At 48.4% G+C, this 22,950-nt stretch overlaps 1 protein-coding gene across 1 annotated transcript in view; it reads left to right on the forward strand.

Annotated features, from left to right (window-relative positions):
- Positions 1 to 487: 487 nt before the first annotated feature.
- Positions 488 to 22,950, forward strand: part of SYT12 (synaptotagmin 12) — a 68,081-nt gene continuing 45,618 nt past the window's right edge. Inside the window, exons 1-4 of the mRNA XM_032773116.2 lie at positions 488 to 581; positions 12,110 to 12,270; positions 19,216 to 19,283; positions 21,338 to 21,531. Of these exons, the coding sequence (XP_032629007.1) occupies positions 19,250 to 19,283; positions 21,338 to 21,531 (228 nt within the window). The 5' untranslated portion in view covers positions 488 to 581; positions 12,110 to 12,270; positions 19,216 to 19,249. The remainder of the gene's footprint in view (positions 582 to 12,109; positions 12,271 to 19,215; positions 19,284 to 21,337; positions 21,532 to 22,950) is intronic.

Raw genomic sequence — 22,950 nt, forward strand, 5'->3', positions numbered from 1 at the left:
TGTCACTGCAGGTCTGTAGTGCATGAATACTAGTGGCAGCGATACTCTGCATTACACACAGTCCTGGCATAAGCAGCATAAGACTCATACAGGCAGGAGACCTCTCTGTATTCTTTGATCTCTGCATTTAGCAAGATACTTGCACTTTTCATGTGCCTGGGTCTCACGGCCATGCTCAAGTTCTAGGGGCCAGTAGTGGCCAAAAGCCACTTTTATTATAGTGGGCAAACCTGAACATTGTCATTTCCTGGCTTTTAGGTCCTTAATGTGGCAACCTTTAATCTTCCCATCATAATCCTGAAGTATTGGTCCAGAGCCCCCCTGAATGCTCTGTGCCACACAGGCTGGGCTGAGAGTACTGGAAGAGCTGCTGAGGCTATAAGCTACATTGCAAGACTCCAATTATTCCAGTGGGGTTTGGATTAGATCCTGGGTCCACCCTTTCACCAAGTTACTCACCCTGCATGAATTATGATTTTCAGACCCTCATGGCCCGGGTGGAACCAGATCAACATCGGCTGGAACACACGGACTCTTCCCCTCGCTGAAGGCTGTTTCCCTGACTTTCTCTGTGGCCTTGGGTGAGTTGCTTAAGTTTTCTGTACCTCAGTTTTTCCTTCTGCTAACCAGGACTATTGATAATAAAATGCTGCATTGTGCCTCTGGGTTAGCTCCATGCCATGCCTGAATCTTGGATGTATAGAGCTTTAAGAGCCTTTGTTCTAATCATGGTGTCTGTTTCCCCACATACTTTATCCAAGTTAGTAATCATTTCAGTGCAGGTTTAAGACTCTGAGTAAACTTTACAGGCCTTCCTTATCAGCAAGAAAACATTTAATTGGGTGAAATAATGGGCTTTCTGCAAGCAAGGGGATGGAAGTCTTGGGAATGTACTTTATATGTTTTCAGTAGCAATGGGGCAGAGCAGCAGTTTGGACCCAGATCTAGGAGGAGGGATGGTCCAGCCACTAATTTAGGATTTGGGAGTCGTGGATTCAAGTCCCTGCTATCCTTGGGTGACCTCCTGTGAGTCACTACAAGAAAATGTGGAAGCTAGTTAAATGGAAATTAAAAGGAAGAGTCACAAGGGTAAAATGCCTGCAAATGACACGGAAACTATTTAAAACCACCATAATAGAGGCTCAAACTATATATCGATATATAGTTTGAGCCTCTCTCTCTATATATATCCCAAATAGAGGGGAAAAAAGGACCAAAAATGCCACTATGGCTAAACAACAGATTAAAAGAGACACTTAGAGAGGCAAAAAGGCATCCTTTAAAAATTGGAAGTCAAATCCTGCTCTGGAAAATAGAAAGGAGCATGAACTCTCACAAGTCAAATGCAAAAGTATAAAAAAGGCCAAAGAAGAATTTGAAGAGCAGCTAGCAAAAGACACACAAGCTAACAGCAATTTTTTAAAGTACATCAGAAGCAGGAAGCCTTCAAAAAAAATATCCACTGGGGTCACTGGATGATCAAGATGCTAAAGGAGCACTCAAGGAAGACAAGGCTGTTACAGAGAAGCTCAGTGAATTCTTTGCATTGGTCTTCACTGCAGAGGATGTGAGGACGATTCCCTACTTGAGTCATTCTTTTTATGTGAAAAATCTGAGGAACTGTCCCAGACTGTAGTGTCAGTAGAGGAGGTTTTGAAACAAACGGATAAATTAAACAGTAATAAGACACCAGGACCAGATGGCATTCACCCCCGAGGTCTGAAGAAATTCAAATATGAAACTGCAGAACTACCAACTGTGGTATGTGATGTAGGGCTTAAATCAGCCTCTGTACCAGATAACTGGAGTGTAGCTAATATAACACTGATTTTTAAAAAGGCCCCAGAGGCGATCCTTGCAATTACAGGCTGGTAAACCTAACTTCAGTACCACCGGGTGAACTGATGGAAACTAGAGTAAAGAACTGATTTATCAGACACACAGGCAGAGGTGAAAGTAGGCTGGTACAAGCCGGTACAGCGTACTGGCAAGAGCCAGTACGCCGTGCCAGACTGCACCAGCTTTTGCTGCGAGGATTTAAAGGGCTCTGGGCTCCCCGTCGCAGCTGGCAGCCCAGAGCCCTTTAAACCCCCCACCCGTGGCTCTGGTGGCCAGCTGGGGCTGGATTTAAAGGGCTTTGGGCTGCCACGGCAGTAGTCAGCCCAAAGCCCTTTAAACCCCCCGCCTGCGGCTCAGGCGGCCGGGCTGGGGCTGGATTTAAAGGGCTTTGGGGTGCCGCGGCTGCGGTCAGCCCAGAGCCCTTTAAACCCCCCGCCGCAGCTGAGATTTAAAGGGCTCAGAGCTCCCCGCCGTTGTGGGCAGCCCAGAGCCCTTTGAATCCCAGCCGTGGCTCCAGTGGCCAGGCTGGGGCCAGGATTTAAAGGGCGTGGAGCTCCCCTCAGTGGCAGGAGCTCTTGGCCTTTTAAATACCTGTCCCAGCCCCGCAAAGCTCAGGGTTCCCCATGGCAGTTGGAGCCCCAGGCCCTTTAATTTTCCCCTATGCTCTGGGGGCTTCCCAGCTACCTCTGCAGCTGGGAGGCCCTGGTTGTTTTAAAGGCCCTGGGTCTCCCAGCCACAGCTGGTGCCCCAGGGCCTTTAAATCTTGAGGCCATGCCCCTTCTGGATGAGGCCATGCCCTCCTCAGGACTCCGGCAGTACTGGTAAGTCCTGTAAATTACTTTCACCCCTGAACACAAGTGAACATGGTATGTTGACGAAGAGTCAACATGGCTTTTGTAAAGGGAAATAATCCCTCCCCAATCTATTATAATTCTTTGAGGGAGGTCAACAAGCATGTGGACCATTTTGTATGTATACTTGGGATTATGTTTTCCACTCTTCATTACTTCACACCTACCATGATGAAACTGACAAGGTCCCATACCAAAGGCTCTTAAGCAAAGTAAGCAGTCATGAGATAAGAGGGAAGATTCTCTCACATCAATAAGTGGCTAAAAGATAGGAAACAAAGGGTAGGAATAAACGGTCAGTTTTCACAGTGGAGAGAGAGAAATAGTGGGGTCCATCAAGGCTCTGTACTGGGATCAGTTCTGTTCAACATATTCATAAATGATCTGGAAAAAGGGGTAATCAGTGAGGTGGCAAAATTTGCAGACAATACAAAACTACTCAAGATAGTTACGTCCAAAGCTGACCGTGAAGAGTTATGAAAGGATGTCACTAAACCGGGTGACTGGACAATAATATGGCAGATGAAATTTTAACTTGATGAAGTAATGAACACTGGAAAACATAATCCCAAATTATACATACCAGATGATGAGATCTAAATTAGCTGTTGCCACTCAAGAAAGATCTCTGAGTCATTGTGGATAGTTCTCTGAAAACATCTGCTTAATGTGCAGCAGCAGTCAGAAAAGCTAACTGAACATTAGGAACCATTAGGAATGGGATAGATAACACAGAAAATACCCTAACGCCACTCTATAAATCCATGCTACGCCCACACCTTGAATAGTACATGCAGTGCTGGTCACCCTCATTTCAGAAATATATATTAGAATTGTTAAGAGGACACAGAAGGGCAACCAAAATGATTAGGGGTATAGAACAACTTCCATATGAGGTGAGGCAAAAATTACTGGGACTGTTCAGCTTAGAAAAGAGACACCAAAAGGAGATATAATAGAGGTCTATAAAATAACAAATGGTGATTTAAAATGAATAAGGAAATATTATTACCCATTCACCTAACACAAGAATGAGGGGTCACCCAATGAAATGAATATGGAGCAGGTTTAAAACAAAGATAAGGAAGTATTTCTTCACGCAACGCTCAGTCAACCTGTGGAACTTTTTGCCAGGGGATGTTGTGAAGGCCAAAAGTATAACTGGAGTCAACAAAGAATTAGATACGTTCACAGAGGATAGGTCTGGCGGTGGCTGTTAGACAAGATGGTCGGAGATGTAATCCCATGCTCTAGGTGTCCCTAAATCTCTGACTGACAAAGCTGGCCTTGGACAACAGGGAATGGATTCTGTTCTCTTCATTCCCTCTGAAGCATCTGGCACTGGCCTCTGTTGGAAGGAAGACAGGGTATAGGACTAAATGGAGGATTGGTCTGACCCAGCCTGGCTGTTCTTATGTTTTGACTTTATATTCCACAGATGGTGGCAACGGCTAGAGGACTTTGCCTGAGTAACAGTGTCCAGCCATTAGAGAGCGACTGAGCCTGGGCGCTAGAGCTCCCCCTGGCTGGGCCAGGGGGTCTAACTCGGCACAGGTCACTAGTGACTGAAAGCCGTTCTGCTCGCCAGCCTGTACCACAGAGCTGCACGCTGGTGTTGGAGGGCTCAACCCAGTTCCTAGTCAGTGTCTCCAATAGCATCAGTGCGTGCCTGAGGAGTAAGCATCTCAGCTGAAAAAGGCCAAACCTTGAGTAAGCCAAGCCATGGAGGCTGAACTATCTTGTCGCCCCAGAGGTGACTCCTCCAGGGTAAGGGGAGCTGCGCTGGGGTGGGCAGCATGGGAGGTAAGCCTGCATTGGGTCACACCTGTTCTGTGACTTAAGAATCCTTCATCTTCCAGGGCTGCCTGCCCAGCTTGGGGTTCACATGTGGATTTATAAGGGTGAGGGAGCCAACCCCAGCCTGCCTGAGCTAGGGGCATGCTCAGGTCAGCTCCTGCCCCACACGGCTTTGCAAAAACGCCAGAGCAGAGGCTTTAATGCCAGTTCGCACGGAGCTTGGGAGACACACGTGGACGCAGCCAGGATGCCCCAGCACAGCACTGCTCTCCCCAGGCCGGAGGGGGTGACTGCCGGGAAGGCGTATGAGGCTCGCGCTGCCTCCCCTCCCCTGTGAGCCGGGATCCCGCGGGGGTGGGACCCTGCAGTCCGGGGGCGGGCGGGGAGGAGCGCAGGGCTGGCACCGCCACACACAGAGAGCGGCGCCGAGGCTCAGCAGCGCGGCTCGCGTGTGGCCGGAGCAGGGGGTGCACCGAGCTCCTGGCCGAACGCAGCCCGCTCCTCTGGCAGGGGGCGGCGCAGGATGGCGCGGGGCTGGCGGCTGCCCAGGCCGCTGGGGGTGGCTCCGTGAGGCGCCCGAGCCCAGCTGCGGAGTTTGCAGGCGGCCCGCGCTGCACCAGAGTCGGCCGAGGTAAGCGGCGAATGGGAGCAGCGCCGCACGCGGGCTTCTCCTTGCGGCCGGGGCCGCCCCCCGTCCCCGCCGCGGGGTTCGCTGGCCCAGCCGGTGCCCGCTTCCCGGCTCTGACTGGGGGGCTTGGCCGGGGCCGTCCCCGGGACGCCTCACGCAGGGAGGCGAGCGGGGCGTTGTGGAGCTCCCAAGCGCCAGGGCGAGTAGCCGCGGACGGTGCAAGGAGCTGCCCAGGGCGGCTGCGGCGGGAGGGCAGCTCCCGGGGACGGGGCGTGCGATGAGCCGGTGCAGCGCCCGCCCGCTCCCGTGGGTGCACCGCGCCGAGGCAGGTGCAGTCCCTTGCCCAACAGCCACTGGCTGCCCCGGTGTGTGTGTGGAGGGGGTGCTTTCCCTGCAGTCCCAGGATCCCGCATGACTAGCCAGAGCCCCCGTTTCCCCCGGCGGTTCAGCCTCCTGCGAAGTTTCAGCTTCAGGGAGGCATTTTGGCCAGGTTGCCCCACGGCCACGCGGGGGCTCCTCTCCCAGTTCCCACCCCCAGCGTGGATCGGAGTGTGTGTTACGGGGCTGCAGGGGCGGTGTGGCAGTGCACCCCCCAGGTAGCGGGTTGCTGGGACGCTGGATCTCTGGGGAGGAGCAGTGCTCGCTCCAGCGAGGCGCTCCCTGGTTGAACGCGATCAGGGGTTTAGATACTCGGCTTCATAGTTGCCATTGCTTAGAACTTCTCCCGGGGGCAGAGCCGGAGTGCTCCAGTTTCCTGTGTGAACCCCTCCAGGGGTCCGAGTTGCGAAGGGTAGGGATAGCTCTATGGTTTGAGTATTGGCTTGCCAAACCCAGGGTTGCGAGTTCAATCCTTGAGGTTCCATTTAGGGAACTGGGGTAAAAATCTGTTTGGTCTTGCTTTGAGGAGGGCGCTGCACTACATGACCTGCTGAAGTCCCTTCCAACCCTGATATTCTATGAAATGCGGAATGGCTAGTGAATTACCACATCTCTGTGTGGGAATCATGGATGCTGTAGAAATGCTGCTACGAGAGATTACTTTCTTCCCTATTTAGAAACATTGAATATCTCATGAGTGGTGCCTTAGCTGGGGGGAGTTGGGGACAAAGGTGGCTTCACACCTCATTTATCCCCCTCCTCTGGGGCTGGCTGAGGGCAGGTTCAATCTGTCACAGTTTAGAGTCACCTTGAGGCTGCAGTAAATTGCCTCTGGCTACAATGACCCTCAAGGGGCTGGTCCACCAGCTGGGGAAGCCACAACAGAGGTGGAGATAAATCAGATCTACACTGCCCAGGAGGTCAGGTAAACAAACTTTATGCCCCCTGTAAGCTGCCAAAGCCTCATGAAGGGGCTGGGTCAGGGCTGAGATTTGGCCGTCTGAATGTGCTGTGTTTCAGTGTGTTCTAAATTAAAGGGGTTTTGGTACGTAACTAACACATGCTGCTAGAAATGTGCAGGCTGGGTCTTGCACGCAGATGCACGGAGGTCACATTATCTCCCTTTTATTGCCCCATCAACCTGCAGAAGCTGGGAAAAATGCAGATCCATTTTTCAGAGACTTTCTAATGAAAGAGGCCAGCCTGCACTGTGATGGCATGTGACTGGCTTGGAATCTCTTGGGAATGGCTGCAAGCTCAGAAATTCCTGGAGGAGGGCTGGCTGCTCCTTTGTAAGAATTTCAGTCTTTGTGCACCTGTGAGAAGCCCTCCAGACTTCTCTTGAACCTGATTGGCTCTTGTCTCTCAGGGTTCCATTTTTAAAGGAGGAAAAATCCTAAATTCCCCAGGTAAATTATTCCACAGCTTTTCCTGTTAACTCATGCACACTGCTCTCCCAGACACTGCTGCATTTAGCTTCCTTGGTGGGTTGCAAACACACCCAGAGGGCAAGTCCTGCTTTGCACACCTGGAACCCTGGGCACCGTGCAAGAGGGAACACTTGGAACTGCCCATCTTGTTTGCATGCATGTTGGATGCAGATTTTGGTGTGAACCACTAAGGAGAACATGGGGGTAGGTTCTAGTGACAGGTGTTTGCCCTAGGGAATTTGGGCAAGAAAACGCCATTTTAGCAGTGGGAAATATCCCCTCGTTGCTCAGAGTAGGGCTAGTGAACTGGTTAACAGCTGGACTATCCTCAGGGGGTGCTTGCCTGTGCGCTTCCAACCAGTGCTTAGTTTGTGCCACGGTTCGCCAGGGCTCAGCCCCAACCCCTCTGGGTTTCCACATCACTTATGAAAGGAAAAAAAAATTGCTCGAGGCCTAGCACTTCTTTCATTATAAATTAAGCACTGCTTCTGGCCACCAGTTTGATGCTCAGTGTCAAGGAGGGATGGCTGTGACGTGAACCCTCATCCAGGTCACTCTCTCTTCACAAAACCCTTCCAGACTTAGATGAATGGAAAGTGCCCATCTATTCTGCTTCCTTCTGTGCCCCCTTCCACATGCACCTCAGCCACGTTCACTAATTTCAGCTGCCTCAGGCACTGAGGAAGTTTCACCCCATGTGCGGGCAGGTGGTTTCTGCTGGGGGGCAGGGCACCTTTAATCTGCAGCTGGGGCTTTGAGCTGTGGGAACCCAGCCCACAGAGGCAATTGAATTGGTGTCCCCCTCCACCATCCTGGCTTCAATGGTCCCCACCCAATCCACATTGCAAGCACTTTGTATAGCAAAGCTTCCCCACTCAGCAAACTCTCCACAGCTGGGGCTTCATCGGAGACTCAAGGCCTGTCTTATGCTACCATAAGCCAACCAGAAAATCTAACGCAGGTTTTTTGGCCTCCTCCCCCTCCCCAAGCCTGTCTTCTCTTTCCTAGTTGATCCTGTGGTTAAACTATAGTGCTGAGTTTCAGACAGAATTTGCTGTGTGGGAATGGGGCTGTGACTGCATTGCAGGGAGGGGAGCTGAGTTGAGAAGGAGAAACTCAAAGGGCTGAACTCATATCAAAGAGGAAGACAGAGGAAGCAGTGACTTCAGCAGCTGGCCAGAGGGAATTCCTGTTGTATAAGGGGGTGGTTGCCTAGTGGTTATGGCAGGAGATTAGGATGTTAGGATACCTGGTTCTGACACTCATCCGCTGGCTGATTTGGGCAAGTCACTTGACTGGCGTGTGCCTCAGTTTCCCCATAGGTGAAATGGGGATAGTGCTGGGCCAGGCTGCAGGAAGGCCTCCTCAAGGAATCATGTGGGAAGTGCTTTCAGGAAAGTGGTACACAAATATAGGGTACAGCCATGAAATACTTGCTAGCTTGCAGATACCCCCTTATGGGGAAGTCCTCCTTTAGCCAATTCTGCTGCTTTTGTTTGCTCTCTTGTCTTTTAACAGCAATTGAGGTATGGGGATGAAATAGAGAGGGGAGAGCTGGTGAAAGCAGGACTGTGCTACAGAGAAAGCACCTGTATCTAGAACGTCATGTGAAGATCTGGAGTGTGGATTGCAGTCAGTGGCACTGGCTGCGGGGGGTGAGCTGGGCAGCTGCTGGGACTATGAACACAAGGCTGGGGTAGTATTTGGGAGTCGAATGGCCTGCCCAGAATAGGAGGGTGAGGGTGCGCAATGGGGGGAGCATGCGGTTTTGATGGGAGGAGATGGAGGGAAGGGACGAGATGAAGTTATTGCTGATCTGTATCTGTGGCCCATTGCAGGACCCTTTAAGGAGAGTGGATAGACAAGTGATCCACTCCCCCTCAGGCAGGCAGAACCCCCTTTACTGGGGTGAAGGGACATACAGGTGAGAGTCTGGTTGCTTCCGGGTACCCCCTGCCTCTCACAGGGAGAAGAGGGGGGTGCTGTGGGGAAGCACTGCTCAGCCAGTCCAGGGAGCTGAATGAGGTGGAAGCTCCCCTCTGCTGTTATCAGCTGTATATTCAAGTCCTGTGGGTCCTCAAATCTGGGCTGGAAATCTCCTGAGAAGAGGCTGTCTCATGAGATTCCTTCCAGTGCTTCCAGTCAAGGAGCAGCCTTGGCTGTGGCATCTCAGCCCTTCAGTCTCTACCTGGAGCCTGGTGTGTGAGACTGAACCAGCGTTTTTGAAAGCGGGATGCCCTCAGGAAAGTTGCCATTCCTCTTGTGGCTGAAGTTTCAGGTAGGGCTTGAATGCCCCTGAATCAGCCAACCCCCAGCTCAGTGCCACCTGTCCTCTGGACTCCATAGGTGAGTTATTGCCTCTTGCATGCCAGGCAGTGAGGACGCCAGGTATTTCCGGAGATTTAGTAACATCACGGTTCTATTACTGTGAGCTTTTTGGCACAGGGACACTCTCTCACTCTGTGTTTGTACAGCGCAATGAGGATATAATTTTAATACTAACAATCATGCTAAAGAAAATTGGTATCTCAGCTGCCTTTCTGGCCGTCCTGTGCTACTAAGGCATTCACATAATAGACTGTACAACGCTTTCCAGAGCAACACGAAAAAGATACCTCTCGCTGGGAGTTCTTACCACCCAGTGTCCTTATCCAGAGGTGTTTGGCTATTCCTGAGAGCACACTGGAACAGTGCTGCCCTGGCGGGTGGATCTCCGTGACTCGCTCTGATGGAATGACTTGGTGTGATACACCCAGAATGGCTGTGGTTTGCTGAGTTGAAATCCATACCTGGGGCACAATGGGGGCACTATTCTGTTGCTCTGAAAGGCAGGGATTTATGGGTATGTGCTGTTCTGGGCAAAGTTGCCTGTAAGTAATCCTGTTTCTTTGAACATTTGGGAGTGAATTTAGTCAGTGCACGTGAAAGGAATGAGTAAGTAGTGCTGGGCTTGGGGTGCACCACCCAACTCTGCCAGGGCACTTCTGTCTTGCCTTACAGTCTCCTTGCTAGTCTAGCCCACGGTCTCACAACCCTCTCCCCTGTTGCTGCATCTCGCTTCTGGCCTGTGACTCTCCCTCCTGTTTCATTCCAAGACTTTGTAACAATGCCATGTTCTCACAGAGGTCATTGTCATCAGCTGGGCTAGAATCTAGACCCTCCTGCTCCAAAAGCCCAGGCCCCCACCACTTCAGCTACTAGAGAATCCCAGTTCGGAACAGAAATGTTAAGGCTGATACAGTCTTCATTGGCTGCAGCCCCTAGAGGGTAGCAGAAGTACCAGAGCTGGCTGGAACTTGGTACTTTTGACTCACAAGGGGTTGTGGAAACTGGACGGATTAGGTTAGATTTGCACGGGTTCCCACCCTGGGTTCAGGTTCAAAACCAATATGCTACTGAGTTCTTGCCTGGTTTTGTTCAGAAGGTTCTGATCAAGCAGACTGAGTCAGGTTGGATATTCTCTGCTGCAGGAGCGAAAGCTGTCAATGGTGCCAAAGCAGAGTTGCCCTGTGAGGCCTCTGACAATTAGGGTGACCAGACAGCAAATGTGAAAAATCAGGACAGAGGGTGGGGGGGTAATAGGAGCCTATATAAGAAAAACACCTCAAAATTGGGACTGTCCCTATAAAATCAGGACATCTGGTCACCCTACTGACAATAGACCTTCCCAGCAGCAAGTGCTCCGAGGGGAAGGATTCTGAAGTGTGGTCCTTTCGTAATTTCTTCTCCAGCTCTCAATTTCCTTCAGTGCTGCCGTTACACTGCATCTCAGACTGGCCTGATCTAATCACTTTCGTGCTATTTTAGTTCAGGAGCCATCCCCATTAAATTTGACATCAATAGGAAGCTCCAATCAATTGAGAACTAACAGGGCAGCACATTGACTACCATTGAATTGTCCATTGCCTTGCACTCGTCCACATGCTGAAAAACTCCTGCCTCTTTCCCTCTCAGTCATCTTGGAAATCATTGTGGGTATGTCCTAGCACAATGATCATTCAGGGGACAAATACACCACTGCCATGTAACAACCAAATGCACTTCCTAGTAAGCTAGTGCTGACCTGTCTTGCTGTGCTCTGTGGATTTCTTTCCTTGGTCAAATGTTGTATATACACACACAGTTCAAATACACCCACAGTTCTTAGTGTGAACTGAAAATCATCATAGCTCCATTGACTTGATTTACAGCAGTTGGGAATCTGGCCCTCTCTTCCCAGAGCCTTTATTAGGAGTTTGTACCACACTTGAATAATAACCACAGTTTCTGCAAGTCAAAAACAGGCCTGTCCGTACTGAACAGTCAATAGGCATCGATTGTAGATTCCTTTCTGGATGAAAATCTCATAGAGCCTATTATTTATTTACACCATGCACTGGGTATGTGGAGTAGCAGGAAATCTCAGTGTACTCATGGACAAGGTTCAGTTACTTCTTAAAGGGGTAAACACAGGTGGGGATCAGCTCACTCATGGCTGCCAGTTTCTTTCTGTCCTGAGCACAACGGAGCAGGATTGGTCAGGGAATTCTCCACCTGCCTGCACATGCTGGGAGTCAATACCTGCTGGGGAAATCAGAGGAGTTACCCTAGATTTACATCCCTATAAGTGAGGGCAGAATGCCCCCTTGTATTTAAAGAATCCCTCAGCAGACTGGAACAAGTAGCACACACCGCCCTGGTTTCCAATACCCTGCCACTGGCGTTCACCTCACTGCTTGTGTACTCAGCTACCTGGGTGTCAGTAGAAGCTCCTTCCTCTCTAGAGGCTTTCCTGTTCTGCTGTGATTCACTCTGTGCCATGGATTTCCTTCCCACAATTCTCTGCCACCAAAGCCCTGCCGAGTTCACAAACACTAGATGAATGCACGACTGAAAATGAATGAGGGAGCAGCAGAAAAGGCGAGAGCTTTGTGTGTAAACGTTCCCATAAAGGCACAAGTTAACCAGCCGCTGGGGCTCAGGCCAATATCTTCCCCATAGCCAGGCACAGGGAGGGAGTTTCTGCACACCTGGTGACAGGATAATGGACTGGGGGACCGTTATTTTAGTCCAGTCTGGCAGTTTCCTGCATTCTGTGTCTGTCTGTGGTGTTTATTGGGTGCCCATCACTGTAGTATCTAAGTACTTCACAGTGTTTAATGTATTTATCCTCACAACATGCCTGTGCCGTTATCCTCATTTTACAGGTGGGGAAACTGAGGAAGAGTATTAAAATGATTTGCCTAAGACTGCAGAGAGAACCTGTGGTAAAGCGGGGACTACAGTGCAGAAGGGCCAAGTTCTTAGCCACATGCTCAGGCCACGGGAGCACAGTGCTTGGTTGCATCTGGACGACGACTGGAAAAAGGTTTAGTTATTGGGAGGTAGATGCAGAAGACTGTTTTGGGGGGTCTGTGGGCAAAGTGGCAGCTAGGGTGGTAGGTGGGTTGGTGGGATTGATATGTGGGGTAGGGGATGGAATGAATGTTCAGTGAGGGCTCAGTACACAGAATCTTAGCTTGTGGGGCAGGGGCTATCTTTCCTTCCTGTGTTTGTACAGTGCCTAGCACAGTGGGGTCCTGGTCTGTGATTGGCTTCTTGGTGCTACCACAATACAAGTAATAAGAAGACAATATCCCTGCCCAATGTATTAGAGTTTAAACCCCTTCTAACGGGGGGACAGCGCTGAGGGTAAAACGATTCACAGGAAGCTGGTCTGGTGAAAGCAGATTGGTGGGGGCTGTGCTCTCCATTCCTGAGGGGACATTTAAGTGCCCCTTAGTGCCAAGATGTCTCCCAGGGGGCTGTTTTCCTCCTCCTGCAAATCACAAGCTATTTATTTCTCCATTGCAAATGGAATGTGATTTCCCTGGCTCCGCTCTCCATGCCTGTCGCCGCTCCCCAGTCTACTGCTGCTCATAAAAAAAACTAACAAGGATCCGGCTGCAACCGCCTTGTCTTCATTAGATTGTCATCAGCCTCCGCTGGCTCTGCCGGCGCTTTATTGAAACTACTGGTGACACATACTGTCAGGATGAAATGATGGGGCTGGTTGAGAGGGATGGAAAGATTTAACAATAACTCCTTCCCCACCAGCAAAGCCACCAGGGAGGTCTCGCACCACAGCCCCCAGCTCCAAAGGAACGCAGGAATTCACACTCAGCTCTGAGAGCCCCAGTGTGGGCATTTCATTGAAATGCCCAAGGGAAAGTCAGTTCCAGGGGGTTGGATCTGTAGCTGCAGTGAATCAACAGAGTTGAAGTTGATGGAGCTATTTACACTAGCTGGAGGGTTTGGCCCTTAAATCTCCAGGCTGTCTGTTCTGTAAGGACAACCCTGTGTTCACTGCAGGTCATAGAAAAGTAGCTGGTCCTGTAGGCTCCTCTCCTCCGTAATCCCTGGGCTCAAATGATGGGGTTTGAAGGGGAGAGCTGGAAAGCCACAAAGTGACTCAGTGAAGTGCTCTGGGGAAAGGGGCTTAATTAATATAAAATGCTCAGGTTCCCCATGAATTCCACCTTCCGCCCCAGCCTCTTTTGCCCATGCATTGAAATCCAGCGTTTATGCAGCCAGGACCATACAAAATAATCCAGTTCCTACATGAAACCTCAAAGAGAATCTGTCTTTCTCTCTCTGGAGCTGTATTTGAAACCTGCTAGACTTCTAGCCTTAGGCTTACAGCTGGTTGGGTGAGAATTTCAGTGAAAAAGTTTGAAAGAGAGGAAACACTTCAGGGTGGTGGTTTTTTTCTCCCAAAAATGTTGCAGGAATTTCCACGTTTTTTGATGAAAATTTTCACTGAGAACTCTAATTTTTCCTTTAAAAACATGGAAAAAAATTTGAGGAACACAAACATCAGTTTAGGAAAAAAGACCAAAAAAAAAAAAAAAAGGTGTAATGGAAAATGTTCCACCCATGCTGTGTGTAGCACTAAATGTTGCCTCTGAATTCTAGCTAAGGGCTGTACTAAGCAGAACAGTGTGCCAGCATCCTAGCCTTATGCTGTGCTCCATTCCCAGTAGACTAAGTTTCAAATCAGGTCACAGGTGAAATGAGTTTAGCACAGTCTCACCTAAGTCTCTAGCGCATGTCTGTCCACTGTGCACAGATCAGCCTGCTCTGCCCAGGAAAGCAGAGGGCCAAGTTCTACTGGACGAGCTCCGGGGTTGGGGGTTGGAACAGTGCTACCAGTTTTTCACATTCAGCTGTAGGACAGCCAGACTTGCGTCACTCCCATTGCTCTTTAGCACTTGTGATTCAGTTGCAATGTAAACCTTTTAACAACCAGCCAAGGTTATAGGATAAGGGTGGAAAAGACCCTGCCTCATCTTGAGTTTTACTGGAAGGAATCTCTTACCTTGGCAGCTTGCCGTTGTAGGTACCACTCGGTGAGTTGGAAGCTGATTGCCAAAAGGAAATGTTAATTGGAAAGAGGAGCCTGGTGTTTATCCTGCTAGCATGTTTTATTTGTCAGCGACTCATTCCATGGGGTTTTGTTGAATTTCTGTCTTTCCGATTGGGTGTGCAAGTGTAACCGACACACCCTCCTGGGTGTGGGGTTCTGTCCCATGTAGTGTTACCAAGACCACATAGAAGAGAGAGAGATTAATGAGTTTGCTCTACAGTCTTAGCTAACAGGCAGTTGGCTTTTAGCTCATGCAGTAGAGGCTCATGCACTAAGTTTCAGAGGTCCCTGGTTCGATTCTGCCCACCGACAGTCAGAGTTTGTCAGCATTACGCAGGCAGCCTAGGGAGAGGCTTCCAGACAGCAGCCCCAGCAGTAGCAATGGTTGTACTCACTGTAGCATGACTGCCATTACCATAACGTGAGGACAGTCCAGACCCAAAGCATTGATTTTGAGATAGACGTGATCTCTTTTAGTCTGAGCATAGCACCGGAAGCCACGAACGCCTGAATTCTACTCCCCTTCTGACGCTGACTCTCTCTGACTTTGGGCAAATCAGTTACCCCTCTCTCTGCTGCAAATTTACCCTTTGTAAAATGGGGATTATGGTACTTCGCTAAATTCCCATTTTGCAGATGGGAAAACTGAGGCAGAGTAATTTTCCCACGCCTCCAGAAGGAGTCAGTGTCAGTCTTGGTTACTACACGGGCACATTGTACTGTGTGTCAAGTGCTATGTGAGGGCAAAGTTTGACTGCTGCTTATCCCATGGATCCAAGGTACGTAGCATTATGACTTGGTATTGGTAGCTGGGAGATTTTATTTCTTCTGAATGAGCGCAGCTCAAGTGACAGCATTTTTTTTTCCAGCTCTTCGTGTGTGTTTTCCCTTTGAGAGCTGCTTAATCTTCAGAGTAGCTTTGCAGTTTACAGCCCACCTATAGACACGATCCTCTGGGGATGTCAGACAAATTTTTCCTTTAACCCTGGTGCACCTGAAGATTTAATTCCATCCACTTGCTATTCTAGTGGTGTTTCCTAGCACTGACATCTCTGTGCTTGGAAGAATTTAATATGCGTATGTGACTCTGTGAAGCCGCCCCGCCCTGCCCCCCCTACCCAGCCCAGCTGTAGAAGGATGAGTACGCAAAGCATCCTGGGATGTGGATAGTGTCTGACAGGCTAATCATTTTGTGAATATTTCATGTTGTCTAGTTTAATCTTTTCTGATGCAGTGAGACAAATAACACAACAGGACACCAGTGCTGGAAGCCACAAGCCTTTCCTGAGCACCGTAGCTGAACACTGGCAATGGAAAGAATCTACTTGAGCAACCAAGCACCCATGTAAAATAACGATTAACTAGCAACCCCAATGCAAGAGGGACTTTACTCTGCTAAGTAGAATGGCATTGAGCAATGCCAGAGTAAACATACCAGGCCACATACACCCGTGCTAGCTATCTCGGGAGCCCACAGCCTGCACTGAGGAGAGTCATGGAGTTGGCATTCTTAAGCAGGGGTTTCAAGGAAATATTCTCCCTGCATATAAACTAAAAAAAGGTTTGGGGCTTTGTTTATTGGCATCTTCTAAAGATCTGCAATAGGTCTTGTACTGTGAGTGTGTTGGCAAGGGTCTTTTTGCATAGCTGTGATGGATAAAGCACCTTAAAAACATATGGCCTAGCAAAGATTCTACCTAAATGTAGGAGAGTCCATAAATTTAGAGTGCACCCAGCAAATTAGCCAGACACCACGTGGGAAAGTTCCTCCAGGCCACAAAGGTAATAAACAACCCCTGCTGCAAGAATCTATTGACTGGGTATGGCAGAATCGATACGTTGGAGTGATTTAGAAAAAATGCTCATCCTCCTATTGAATTGGCAAGCTGTCTGCCCTCCAAAACAGTGATCTAGACTTAGCAAAGAGCCAAACAATGGTGAAATATGAGATGCAGTGAGAGAGGAAGCTGAACAGTGCAACAGCCATGTATGCTTAAAAACAGAGTGAAAACGGGGTGTGTGTGTGTGTGTGTGAAAAGGCTGGGAAAATAAGCTCCTTGCGGGTTCTGATCTGGAGCTGTCCATCCAAAGAGAGATTTAAAAGGACGAGGAGGTAGGACTCACTTCACCAGCTGGATTCAGCAAGTCCAAACAATTGCTCTTTCTTCACATGATGAAAACAGCCCGATGGCTGTTTATCAGTAGAACTCTGGTGGTGCTTAGAGGCCCCAGAGAGCAAAGCCTCACTGTGTGAGGTGCGGTACATGCAGTTAGGAAGAGACAGCCCCTGCTCCCAAGAGCTTACAATCTGAATAGACACAGGCAAAGGAAGTATTATTATCCCATTACAGACGAGGAACTGAAACCCAGAGATTGTTACTTGTCTGATGTCACCCAGGGAGTCTGCAGGAGGGCTGGCCTCCTGAGTCCCAGTCCAGTGACTTAAGCACAAGTCCCTCCTTCCTGACTGTCTGTGGAAGAGGGAATTTCAGGCCTCCTGATGAGCAGAGAACCATGACAAGCACACCTGGCGCCAGCAGACAGAATGTAGCTGTCACCTTTCCATCAGCCAGAGAGCTGGGAAAAGTGGGAAAGATGATGGAGCGTGGAGATCCCCTGTGAAAGGCAGCAGAGCAATTGCCCTCTCTAAGGACATACGGAGGCCAAATCCTAGACAAATGAGCCAAATCCTGCCGAAACATCCATCAGCTGGAAGGGGGCCGTAATTCTTCTTCCCCACAGAAAGGAGACCTCAGCAATGACTGATAAATCGGAGTCCGGCTGGCAGTTTATAGCACAATAGGTTAGCAAGGTACCGAGCAATCAATGAGCTCTATTGTTGGACTTTGACGAAGACATGAGGCATGTTTTGATCAAGGCTTTCCCTAGGAGACCACCTGCATGTCATGCAGCATAGCAGGAGAGGAAGGTCTGGAATGCCCCCTGGATTTCCCACCAGGCTAAAACCCATGCTAAGGGTTGGAAGCCATGTGCTCATGGAGTTTCCAACCCAGTCCTAGCTACCTTGAGTATTTAGATGGCTCCTGTTATGGTAGTACTCGAGAAATGTCGTACCTTTAAGGTATTTATCCTCACAACACTAGCTCCAGGTGCTTGGAGCAATGCAGGGACTGCGCGCCAGATGGGTGGGGAGAGATGTACTAGGCAGAGACTCTGCCCCCACTATGCATTAGCCAGTGGAGTTGACTGGGCATGGAGGGAGGGGTAATGCTGCACCCCATAAAGGAGTGATCCAAATGACTCTTCCTGGTGAAACGGGAGCCTTGGGAGGAAGTCTCTCTCTTTATGGCCAGATGCCCCTGGCGTGGTGCCTACCCTTTGGCCCTTACAATGGGCTGCAGCAAATAGCACGGTGTGCAGACCCCAGTGTGGGTCAGCTGGAGGAGGGGAATATAGCCTGGCGGTCTGACTAAGAAGGCCTGTTATTCCTGAGATCTGTGGGGCTGTCTGGAGTTGCGTGCATATGACTAGAGAAGTAATAGGGGTAAAATAAGAGCTGTGAGGGGCTCTGGATAGTACTAGCCCTATATAAATCATCAGAGGTGGTTGGTAAAAAGGTGAGTATATTTCATAGGAAAATATTGAAAGAAACCATTTTTTAATTTCAGTTAAATTGTTTAATAATTTTTTTTGGGGGGGAACCCAGCTTCTCTGTTTGTTCCTTTTTTCCCTGTCCTCCCCATGCTTCCCCCCTCCCCCACTGGTGAAAAGAGGGAAATTATTGTTGGGGGAAAGGGAAGGAGAGGAGTCAAAGTGGGATTTTTTTTCTCCCCACCAAAACAAAAGCTTGCAGCTATTTTAATTGAAAAGAAAAAATTGTCGACTAAAATTACATTTTGTTATAGTTGGGGGGAAAAAAAGTTTTTTTATTGAAAAAAAAACTTTTTTTTTTTTTCCCAGAGTGGGGAGGGGCGTGGAAGTGGGTGAGGTCTATAAATAGTCACAGGCATATTCCCCCTATCTAGTGTGCATCACTTACAATGTCAAGTGCAAACCAGCACTCTCCAGATGGTCCAGAACAGCATCCAGGCCCCCTCTGGGCTGCATGACAGAAAGTCAAACCCAGGCCTTGTAATCCAGCAACAGCCACAGCTGCAATTGAGCAGGCTCTGAGTAAAGAGCCGCAGTGCTCAGACCCTCTCTCTGCTAATGCTAGTGCTCTATCTCCCCCTTCCTGCATTAAAGAGAAATCGAGGTCTGGGGCTGGAGCTCCCTAACGTGTAGGTTTCATAGACAGAGTTTTGGTTTAGTTCAGTATTCAGATTGAGGTCTGGGTTTGGATTCCAACCACCCAGAAAGTTTTGGGGTGGCTGACTCCAGGGTTTGGTTTGAGCCCATCCCTACGTTGGTCACATATAGAATGCCATGTGCCCCTGAAATCAGGAAGCCAATCCCTGTGTCTGGTAAAGCCCCTTGCATGCTGGACATCTGAAGAAAGTGCCAGCCAGCTGAGCTGTGAAACTGACAATAGGCTGGGACAGATACCTCCACCACCAGGTCTGTCAGGGGCTGACACTCTGCCTTTCCTCTCAGGTAGGATTCCAGTGTTGCCCTCCTTTCCCCTTCTCCACGCAGTCTTTGAATCAGCACCTCACATGCAGCACAGCAGGCCAGGGAGAGTCTGTGGCTGAGGAGAGGGAGAAATGGACAACCTTTTTTTGCTAAACCTTCCAAGCACATCTCCCTGATGCTCACCAAGACCCTTCCCTGTGCATGCCCTGTGGCAGAAGCCCTGGTTTTGCACTGTGATCATCTGGTCATCTGTCACAGGACAGAATTTAGATCCAGCGACTGACTGATTGGAAATGCTCTTGTGTGAGAGATCAAATACCTCTCTCTTCTCTGTGTGCTTCTCCTCTCCTGATTACTTTTGTTTGTGCATTTCAGGCAGTCTCTCTAGCTGAGAGTAGAAGAACTGGACATGGACAGTAATATAGCTGAATACCACATCAGTGGTGAGTACCTCTAAACAAGCACTAGAGCACATTGTTTGGGATTGATTTGAGCTGTAATTGTCCCAGCTGGAGAACAGAGAACAACTGCCTTTCTGGGTGTCAGATGAGACTGGTACAGTGACCAGTTCTGAGAGCTCCGTGTGGAAGTACTCTTAACACAATGTATACACCTGTAGAACTCACTTTTGCAGGGCATTAGTCAGGCTGCTAGATTGGAAACCTTTGCAAAATGGGATTATTTCCCCCCTCAAAAAAAACCATTAAAGTGAAGTTAAGGCTGTAGGTGCGTACCAGTGGTTTGGAATGTTAGTTTTAATAAACCCTCCAATGTGTAGTAAGCCAAGAATTGGAGAATTAAGGGTTTACTCCTGTCATATCCTCACAACAAAGGGGTGTTGAGAATAATTCATTGATATTTTGAAGTGCTCTAAGTATGGGGGCCATATACAGAATAAAACTTGCAATACTTCTTAGATTGTAGTTGGGGCATGGACTGTCTTTGTTCTGTGTCTGTATCGTACCTATCACAATGGCATCTTGGTCCAGGACTACGGTTCCCAAATGCCACGCAAGAAATAATAAATCATGATACACCCACTAGGATAAAAATCAAAAAGGCACTCCATCTTCATCTAATCCATCTATCGATCCATCTAGTTTTGTATTGCAGTAGAATCTAGGGACCCCAGTCTGGGATCAGGGTCTCATTGAGCTTGGGACTGTACAAGCAGAACAAAAAGATGGTCCCTGGACTGTCACAAAGAGTTTACAATCTAAGTACAAATGAAGAGACAAAGGGAAGTACAAGATAATGATGAGACAGTACCTGTCAGCATGAAGAGGAGTGACCACCACATACCTCCTGCCTCACAGCCCAAGCAGATCACCAGGCATGGTCAGGAAAAACTCCCCTTCTCTCCCCACTCTATCACAATTAAATCTATTTTATAGGTATTATGGCTTCCTCTGACACATTCCTCACTGACCATTATCAGAGACAGGGTGTGGATGTAGGTTCCGCTCAAATATGATATTCACACAAAGTCTTGGTTGTATATTTTTTAGACTGTTCAAGAGATGATGTCAATGGACCAGAATGTTGTCCTAAGAAAAGGGTCTGCTATTAGAGAAAAGGCCACTGCTGGAGGCACGGATCTCATGGTGGCATTGCGTGACAAGGATTTAATTTCTTGTTGCATGTTGCATGATGGATGTAGATTTAATCATTTTATGTGACAGATGCTGGCACAGTGCAGCAACAATTGTGAAATGTACCTGCAAACTCCTGCATTCTCTTAGGTTGACAGTGAAGAATGCAGATTTTTCTCTGTATAGCCAGATAAGCATTGGAAGCTTTCTCCCAAATTCATTTGACATCACTAACCCATTGGGAACTGGCCTTGTAGAAAGGACAATGTATTTCATACACCCAGAGTGTATGTTCTGTACACTTTATATACGTATAAAATCATCTATTGAGGTAAATTGTCATAGTTCCATTGACTTTGATGGAGCTCTGGCACTTTATATTAGCTGAGGATCTGGCTTACTTTGTGTATAGGTGTGGGGGCTGAAATATATGAAAGCGACCACGCACAAATTAGTTCATAAGTGAGTGAAATGATGATTGCGATTTGCATCACAGCTCTTTGGTGGGAAATAATTACACAGGAGCTGCCATTTTAGAGGAGCAGATGAATGATCCATCTGGTCTGGTGTCCTGTTTCTGACAGTGGCCAATGCCACATGCTTCAGAAGAAGATTGAGCTCAGTCCCTCTTTTTTCCCCATAATGCGGGGATGGGAATTCCTTCCTGGCCCTGGCTGGTGATCAGTCTATGCTCTGAAGCATGAGGATTGAGAGCCCTTGGCTAGTGTAACTTCAGATACCCTTGTGATTCATTTAACGATGATACCTAATCCTCTTTATGAGTTTATCTGCGACACATTAGTTATCATCCTCATCACTGAGAAATTGGTTTAAGCTCTGAAGCATGAAGTTTAATATCTCTGCCCCTGGGCCCCACTCCTGACAATAACTCTCCTCTCTTCTAGTCATAAGGAGTCCGCATGGGTGGGAAATAGGCATCTATGTAACTGGCGCACTTGTTCTGCTGGGAATAGCTGCACTAAACCTCTGGAAACTATGGAAGTCTGGGAATTATCCAACTCCGTCTCCTTTTCCCAACTACAACTACCGATACCTGGAACAAAAGTATGGGACTACGTATTCGGACATCAAACACAAGGTAAAAGTCCTTCCTGTTCAGTGCGACCAGGTCACTAAACATTCCCACCAGCCATCAAGCTCTTTATAAAGACAGATCAATATGGAGAAGGAACTAGCTCAAACCTTTGATTTCCTCAGCAAGGTCTCAAACAGAGGAAGAAATGTCAAGCATTATTTTGGGGGTAATTTAAATTTCAGGAATACATGTTTTGGAGAAAAACAAATAAACCTTGATCACAAGCCTGGCTAAATATATTGGGCCAGATCCTCTGCTGGTATGAGTTGGCATGTCTCCACTCACCTCAGCTGTGGATCTGGCCCATTGGGTCTGAAGTCTAGCATTCTATTGTTACCAGCAGCCAGGAGGCAGAGGTGGTCTTTGATCATCGCTGCATGTCAGTAGGACATCAGCCTTCTGATGAATATTCTGACACGGTTGCACAGTCCCATCCTGGTCACCAGCAGTCTTTGGTATTGTTTTTCATAGATAAAGAGAGAGCATGTGCTTTGGGTCTGGCTCCTACTTTGGAGTTTACTTAGCTTATGATGCAACTGTTGCCTCGTAAACAGGGAGTGTCCTCAGGTTATGGAAATAGAAGCTTGGTCGAACAAGCTGCTGTCAGGAGGATGGGAGAATTCACAAAAGAGACTCTAAATCCACCAGAGTAGCTATTAACACCAACAAAGAAAGGAAAAATCAAGGCTGGGTTATTGCTTGTGAGTCTGAGTAGGATGAGGAGTTGAAGACTGGAAGCCACAGTTCTAGTCACCTTATTACAAAAAGGGCACTGTAGAAATGGAAGAGACGCAAGGGAGCTGAGAGCAAACAGAATGATACAGGGGCTTTAACTTAGGGCTTCATCTAAAGGTCACTGAAATCAAGGAGCGTCTATCTCTCAACTTCAGTGAGCTTTGGATCAGGCCCTGAAGTGAGAGAAGAAACAGAAGGCACTAGACATGGGGTATTCGTAAACTAAAGGAGAAGATATGCATCGGCCAAAACAAACAAGGGCATGGGAAGGCAAGAGAAATGACAGGATTGTCCAATGGCAGGGGGCAAGAAGACATGGAGCTGATCCAGCTCCACTGAAGTAAATGGAAAGATGCCCACTGACTTCAATGGGAGTTGGATCAGGGCCTCTGAGTTAAACAGGCGTTCTTCAGAACATGGAACTCCAACCCCAGTGAAGTCAATAGAAAACAGCATAAACCACAGCAGAAAAATGCAAGAAGGAAATTAGGAAGGTGATGAAGAAATCTGAAGAGCTAATAGCCATAGATAAAAAAACAAATCACACAATGTTTTTTACATCTATTAGAAGCAGGAAACCTGCAAGAGAATTGGTGGGATGGCTGGACCACGAGGGGGGTACAATGAACAGTTACATGGCAGAGCAACAAAATGATTGCTTTGCCTCAGCCTTTCATACAGACAGGG

This window comes from Chelonoidis abingdonii, chromosome 4 (genome assembly GCF_003597395.2).
Source record: "Chelonoidis abingdonii isolate Lonesome George chromosome 4, CheloAbing_2.0, whole genome shotgun sequence".
Lineage (NCBI taxonomy): Eukaryota > Metazoa > Chordata > Testudines > Testudinidae > Chelonoidis > Chelonoidis abingdonii.